Source organism: Polyodon spathula, chromosome 7 (genome assembly GCF_017654505.1).
Source record: "Polyodon spathula isolate WHYD16114869_AA chromosome 7, ASM1765450v1, whole genome shotgun sequence".
NCBI lineage: Eukaryota > Metazoa > Chordata > Actinopteri > Acipenseriformes > Polyodontidae > Polyodon > Polyodon spathula.
The window spans coordinates 11,237,749-11,245,445 of record NC_054540.1 but is presented as its reverse complement, the minus strand read 5'-3'; the positions used below and the strand labels follow the sequence as shown (position 1 = coordinate 11,245,445).

General features: G+C 35.0%; 1 protein-coding gene across 1 annotated transcript; it reads left to right on the top strand.

The window, feature by feature from the left end:
* The first annotated feature begins 2,841 nt into the window (after nt 1–2,841).
* On the top strand, nt 2,842–6,935 carry LOC121318150 (probable G protein-coupled receptor 85). The gene is made up of 2 exons (XM_041254519.1): nt 2,842–3,050; nt 4,308–6,935. Exon 2 carries the CDS (start codon nt 4,466–4,468, stop codon nt 5,579–5,581), a length of 1,116 nt encoding a protein of 371 aa, XP_041110453.1. The 5' UTR covers nt 2,842–3,050; nt 4,308–4,465; the 3' UTR covers nt 5,582–6,935.
* The last annotated feature ends 762 nt before the right edge of the window (nt 6,936–7,697 follow it).

Sequence of the window (7,697 nt, the reverse complement as noted above, 5' to 3'; positions counted from 1 at the left end):
ATCAGACTTCTTCGTGAGTTTCCAGATTCTCTGCTTCTTTGTAATTTCTTTGCTACCCACGGCTGAAGCTTTTGATGGAGGGGACGCAGTTGCTCTCCTTCTCGGAATGACAATTTCCATAGTTGGATTTTGTGCCTGTCTGGGTTGGTATGCGAGGAAAAGAAACGGACAGCTGTAAGATCTGACGTCTGCTCTTGCAGCAGTACAGGCCTGTGTACCCGGAAATTAAGAATCTGTATTTTTCCTGGAGATTCTGAAACATGTTTAAGAATGTGTATGTCAAACGGCTTAAATTCTAAAAACACAGTTACACTGATGATGTAAACAAATTGAACACACGAATTACTACTCGTGAAGAGCTGCGTGAAATAAGACGACCGGCGGGCAGTGGTATTCAGCAAACTCGAAATCTGTGTTGCTTGATACTAGTGGAAAACTGTTCCACTTCGATTGTCTTTGGACGTTCGCGGGACTGTTGCGGTTCTTTCCTGAAGACTTGGCTCCAGTATCTGCGCAGGTGCACCATCATTCCGTCGAGACTCGATGCCCAACCATTTACTTTCACGTCAGCTTTGGAACTTTCAACATGTTGTTACTGCAGTGTATTCACTGTTCCCAAATTGCGATGGGAGCTTGTCTACGTTTTACACGTTTGGGAAAATACAGTAACCTTAATTATTGTCAGTAAGAGTCATCCATAGGGAAAAAATAAAACCGTTGTGTGTACTGTATATTTTGCATAATGTAATTTGTCGTGCCTGTGTAGGGCACTTAAACTTATCCTGACATTTATCACCTTTGTTCACACAGTAAACCAGTTATGTTCCTGTTGCAGACATTCAACTGTTATTTTACTGTTTGTAGTATTTTTTTTTAAAATTGTAATTTCTGCATAAACCCAGAAAGTTATGCAAGCACCATCACTGATGACACATTATTAAACTGTTTTGTGATCCAGCTGTAAAAATACAATAATACCGTCATATTTCTGAAAAATGTCAAAGAAAAATAGTACTTTTTAATTCTACATATTCATAAAAACATAAGAAATTAAAATAAGTCTGAAGAAGATTATTTTGAATTTCCTGGTTGCTTTTTTTTTTTTTTTTTTTTTTTTTTTAGAGAGATGTGGCACAACGTTATACCCTATTGGCTGTAAAACCTGTCAAATATATCTTGAAATAAGTCCTGGGATTGAAGCCCAAGATCTTTTTCAAAATATACCTATTTTTCATTTGTCAATTTCATTCAATTTGTACATTTAAATCCAATATACAATACAAATTCTTAACATTAAGCATAATTTTCCCTTGTCTCCTTTTACAGAGCCAGCAATTCACTGCCATTTGTTGTACACCACTGTTCCTCAAATCTCTCTTATAAAACTATGCCACATTATAAATGCAGTCAATTCATCACCATATTGTTGTACTGGTTAAGGTTATGTTGTACTACTGCAGTTTGTGTCCGAAATATAAAATGTTTATTTGTACAGCAGTAGTTTTTTTTTTTTTTGTATGAGTTCTCTGGACAATGTTGTGCAGGGGCAGAAAAAACTGTTCATAACTATATTATCGTTAAAGCAACATGTCTACACTCGTTTTCTTTTCATTGGTGTTTCAAATAAGATCATGTATATTTGCAATGACAATGGGAAGGGGATAATTGTTACAATTGCTCTCTAATTATTAAAAAATGTTTTTAAATGAGGGTTACATATTCATGTTAAATGTAAAGAGGCGTGGTCTCGTTCCCTTTTAATCTGTATAATTTGGGGGAGGGGTGTTCAGGATTCTCTGAAACTCATGTTGCATCTTACTTTCTGAAAGTAACAGATGTGCTGTAATAAAATATTTTTGTTGCTGTCCAAGTTTTTTTTTTTTTTTTTTTTTTTATTGTATATTTGCTTTGCCCAATTTTAAATCAGGATATTCCTAGGAAATACAATTGCAAAATTACAATGCAGTACAGTACTGCACCAACATTAAAATGTACATAAAAGTAGAGCAAATTAATGTATTTCCACATTACAAGACAGAAATATACTCATAACCCCTAGCTGTTATACTCCCTGCCTCTGCACATTGGAAGCGGACCTGTTTCTCGTGATTTTATTTCTTTTTATCATTTAACTCTCTTCCTCATCTCCCACGTTAAAATAAGCAACTGGCATTTTAACTGGAATCCCATGAGGATATCAACATGGGCCCAATTTTGAAGCTCTGATATTCTATTTTCTGGTGTAAAGAATAAAACACAAACTTTTCTACATTTTTAAGGTCAATAGGTCAATATTAATATCAATAGGCCAGTTTTCAACATATCTTCATTAGTTTATATTGTTACTGTACAGTATTACTATTGTTTATATCATGCATACTATGATAACACTATTGTACACTAACTGAAAACAGGAATAAACAGTTACCTTGCTTTTATTATTATTATTATTATTATTATTATTAATAATAATAATAAAATAATAATACGAAAATAATAATAATAATAATAATGTTGTTGTTTATGGTTTTAACATTCTTATCATTTTAAATTACAAAAGATATATAATTTTAAGTGTGTAAGTGATAAAGATGTGGAAAAGAGAAACAAGTTAATTGAAGTCGGTAATCTAAACCGGTAATCTAAACCTGTATTCTCGTGTCAACAGGAATATCTGTATTTGGCAATTATTCAGAAGGCATTCAAATAAATAAATAAATAAATGTCTAAGAATATGTAGGGCCCTGCCAGCATATCAGACGAGAGAAACGCGAGGATGTAGCACGTGCCTGGGTGTATAATTGATGAAGAAAATGTATTTACTGATGCTGCTCCCATTGAGCAGATGTTGCCGGGAGAGACCGTGCTGCTGCAACAATTGACAGGACCCAGCTTGGATCACAAATAGGATCAGTGCGCATGCTCTCGCTGTGCCACTTACTGTATATTCACTGTGAAAAAAGAGAACAGGCAACAAAACCAAGCTTTTTACAGCAAAGTGGATCCTGCAATACAAATAACATCAGGGGAAACAGAGACAAACTCAACAGGTATGCTTTTAATTTATTTCATATCAGTCGCATTTATTTTGTACGTTGTTACAGTTTAGTATAGCTAACAGTAAATAAAACACTTGCAAAATGTACGGCTTTAATGGACGTTCCGGTAACAATGAATGCAGTCCAACATTTACTGTCAGAAATATAAGAAACAGTTTGCATTATGACCCTTGTATTTATGTATACACTGAATCTATTTTCTAATCAATTAGATTTGTATTCAAATGCAATTGTCAAATAAAAACAAAATACAGGTTACAAATTTGAAATTCTTCTGTGTTTAAAATGTACAGTTTAAATTATTACATGTTAAAAATTTTTACACATAGTGATCACTGACAGATCGTGACTATTATTATTATATAATTAGCCTTATATATATATATATATATATATATATATATATATATATATATATATATCGATATATATATATATATATATTGGCTCATTATTCTTTATGAAATTCTTTATGCTTCCATACCTCTGGGTACAAAAAAAAAAAAAAAAAAAAAAAAAAAAAAAAGTAATCCACGAAAATAAATAATTTTTTAAGCATTGTTCAGTTTTATTTTGCGAATGATCTGCAATTGTAAATATAAACAATTAACTAAGCAAGATATTATATTAGAAATCCTGTGTCAACGTACACTAAGTAATTCAAATCAACAGTTAAATCGACAAAAAATATTGATGCTTAATGCTGTATGTATCCTCCATTAATTTTCAACAATGCATGAGCTACAAGAGGCAGCTGCTGGCTTGGTACATACGTTCTGCAGGGTCTTTGGGTGTGAGCGCCAGCGTTCTGCTGCATTTCTATAAAACTGATTTCAAATGTATAAAGTGCACTGTAATTCTTCACCTCTGCATTTAAAAGCCTCCCTTGTTTTGGCTTCATTATAAATTAACCTATTTTATATACAAATGCATCTATACTTTTTTTTTTTTTTTTTAAATACAAAAAATAAATACCTTTCTTGTTTATGCAAATGCTAAATCAAAAAATGCAGTCTGTAGTTAATAAAATGGTTATCAGATTTGTAAAAAAAAAAAAAAAAAAAATGTAAAAAGGTGAACAAAGAGTATTTTCTTTTTTTTTGTATTTTGTATTTTGATGTATGTTTATAATATTTGCAATCTGATGCAAAACAATACCATTTTACCTACACATACTGTACACCGAAAGATAAAGCAAATCGTTTAATACTTTAAAAGAAAACCTGATTGGTGGATAATATTTTTCAGGGGTTTGGTTGTGATGAAACAAAAGAACAAAGGATGGCTTAGAAGAACGACAGCTTCCAGTCCTGGATTGTATTTTAAAGCACATATATGGATCTGTCTCCTCCTTGTGAATCTAGATCATGATACTTGACTGAGGCTATCTTATTATTCATCCATCTATGGCGAACTATAGTCATGCAGGTGACCACAACATCTTGCAGAATCTTTCCCCTCTTACGACTTTTCTCAAACTGACTTCCCTTGGCTTCATCATTGGGGTTGGCATGGTTGGTAACCTCCTGATATCCATCTTATTGGTCAAAGACAAGACCTTGCACAGAGCTCCCTACTACCTTTTACTTGATCTTTGTGGTTCAGATATACTCAGATCCGCAATTTGTTTCCCATTTGTGTTCACTTCAGTTAAAAATGGTTCATCGTGGACATATGGAACACTTACATGTAAAGTGATTGCCTTCCTGGGTGTTTTGTCTTGCTTTCATACTGCCTTTATGCTGTTTTGCATCAGTGTGACTCGATATCTAGCCATAGCTCATCACCGTTTCTATATGAAAAGGCTGACGTTTTGGACCTGCTTGGCTGTCATTTGTATGGTGTGGACTCTTTCCGTGGCTATGGCGTTTCCACCAGTCTTGGACGTGGGTACCTACTCCTTTATCAGAGAGGAAGACCAGTGCACTTTCCAACATCGCTCCTTCAGAGCCAACGACTCACTGGGATTTATGCTACTTCTAGCCCTAATACTTCTCGCCACCCAGCTTGTCTACCTCAAGCTTATTTTTTTTGTCCATGATCGCAGGAAGATGAAACCAGTCCAGTTTGTACCAGCCGTCAGCCAGAACTGGACTTTTCATGGTCCAGGGGCCAGTGGCCAGGCGGCTGCAAACTGGTTAGCTGGCTTTGGAAGAGGCCCTACTCCACCGACCCTGCTGGGAATAAGACAAAACACCAATACAACAGGGAGAAGACGGCTCCTCATTTTGGATGAATTTAAAACTGAAAAAAGGGTTAGCAGGATGTTCTACATTATGACGTTTTTTTTTCTTACTTTGTGGGGCCCCTATCTTGTAGCATGCTATTGGAGAGTGTTTGCCAGGGGGCCCGTGGTGCCAGGGGGGTATCTGACAGCTGCAGTCTGGATGAGTTTTGCCCAGGCTGGAGTCAATCCATTTATCTGCATTTTCTCCAACAGAGAGTTGAGGCGCTGTTTCAGCACAACACTCCTTTACTGCAGAAAATCCAGGTTACCTAGGGAACCCTACTGTGTCATATGAGGGCTTTGTTGATTGAGCTCTGGTTTGCCCTGTATTTGACAGTGTTCCCCCTCAACAGCCAAAAGTGTACTGTCGATCGCTCACATCAAAATATGAGAGAAGGAGGGTGCAGTAAATGTGAGAATTCGCTGAACTGCACAAAATGAAGCGTCTTGGAGAAGGACAGTGTTTATGTTAACTTGTAAGTAAGCCACCAATGTGGAAGCTTGTTTAAAAAAAAAAAAAAAAAGACTTGAATATCTTTTCGTTGGATCTATGAAGAAGTTTGGAGTAAAAGCAGCAAATGGTTGTCTCCAGCAAGTCAATGAATATTGTTTGTTTTACATCTTAAAAAAGAAAAGTTGCACTAAAAAAGAAGATATCAAGACAAATATGTGTTTAATAATTGCATTGTAAGGATATCTTTGGTTTGCCTAAACAAAACAATACTTTATGTTACAACAGAGCTTTCGTTTCATTTGCTGTATTATTATAGTAAAACAAGGTTTATCAGTGTGGCCGACATCAGTGTTGGACTGCACCAACACAAGAGGCATTTGAATTAAATGTAAGTGTGTTCTTTTTATTGGGCGGGGGGGGGGGGGGGGTATTGTGCTTTAAAGTTATATTCAGACTTGTTGATGGCCGTTTGTTACTCATATTAATATTTCCCTACTGACTGACATGATATTATTTTCTTTATAATTTCAACAGTAAAAAAAAAAAAGCATAAATATGGGTTACAACTTAGCAAATCCCTTTTTCTGAGCAAGCCACCAGATAGCAGTTGATAAGACACTCATCACTCTCAATAGGAACCAATGTAGATTGCGTCATTGTCTGATTCTTGTGGAGGTATTGTTTCCGTACAGTAAATGAATACTATCTGTTATCTAGTTAGGGTTAATTCTGAAAGGTGTGAAATATGTCCCTGGTGTATCTGAATCTGCACAGTCAGTGCACACAAATCAGTGACCTCATTTTTGTAAAAGTCTGCTCCCCACCCAAAACCATAAGGAGCTTATGTGCGTGTATTATATATTTTGGACAGTTGTCACGTTGAGACCAGAGCCTTAGTATGAAATCTTGCACAATTTGTAAAATATGTATTGTATCAAAGGAATACTGTCTTGTTTATACTTTCTGCACATTTTCTCTACTGATTGTTTTGAATTATTTACATTTTAACTTGTGAGAAATTAATATTTAGCATTATCATTTTTAGCATTTTAGAGGTCCTATAGAAACAGTAAAAGTCTTTCATTCTCAGAGATTCATACATGTGGGTATATTTAAGTTTATGATTGCATTTGCCAAAAGTTACCTGTGTAATCTGTTGCTTACATTTTGGAAATAAAATTTTACATTTTGCAAATATGTTTTTCATTTTTCTTCCTGCTCCAGAACGCATTCTATGAAGCTGTAAATACACAGATTTGAAAGATGTGTTATTTGCTGTCAGTCAATACTAGAAGTTTAAATGAATGACCGATGCAAAGTAAGATTGATAAATTGTATCATCTCCAGCACAAAGTTATGTAGTTCATCATAATTACCTGTCTAGTGGCATAGATCTGTAAGTCACTTCTGTTTAAGGGTATAGACATGATAACAAAGGGATATGCAGATTATATAATAAAACCGTCACTGTTTTGGATTTTTTATGAAGGTAGGTGGTGTAGCAGTTTGCAATTTTTTTTTCCAGATTAAACAAAGACATCACCCTGTATATCTTTGCTAACCGTAGCAGTTTTGCTACATGTTGACAGTACACTGTACTTTTTTTTTCTTTTCAAACCCATTAACAGCCTTTATGGGATACATTATTTTTCCTCTAAGTCAGAGCTACACTAGGGAGCTGAATGAAAGATATGATCAGTTGTTAAGCCCTGTAGTGCAGTACATAGCTTCTCAATCAGAAATGTTTCAGTGACTTATCACATTGGATTATTAATGAAAATGTATAGAAATAGTTCCCTTAGTAAAGTTGCTTGAACAACCAACTCGCTGTTGACAAAATATTGCCAGTGCATTCTTTGTATAGTTCTACTGGCAGGTGAAACATTAATTCCGCCTTGGTTCCATCTTCCAGCAATGCAGACCGTTTCTTTCTTTTAGTTATCCCTATGATACACCC

Bases quoted from the DNA above. Each gene is read 5' to 3' on its own strand.
- LOC121318150 (XM_041254519.1), top strand. From the start codon at position 4,466: ATGGCGAACTATAGTCATGCAGGTGACCACAACATCTTGCAGAATCTT.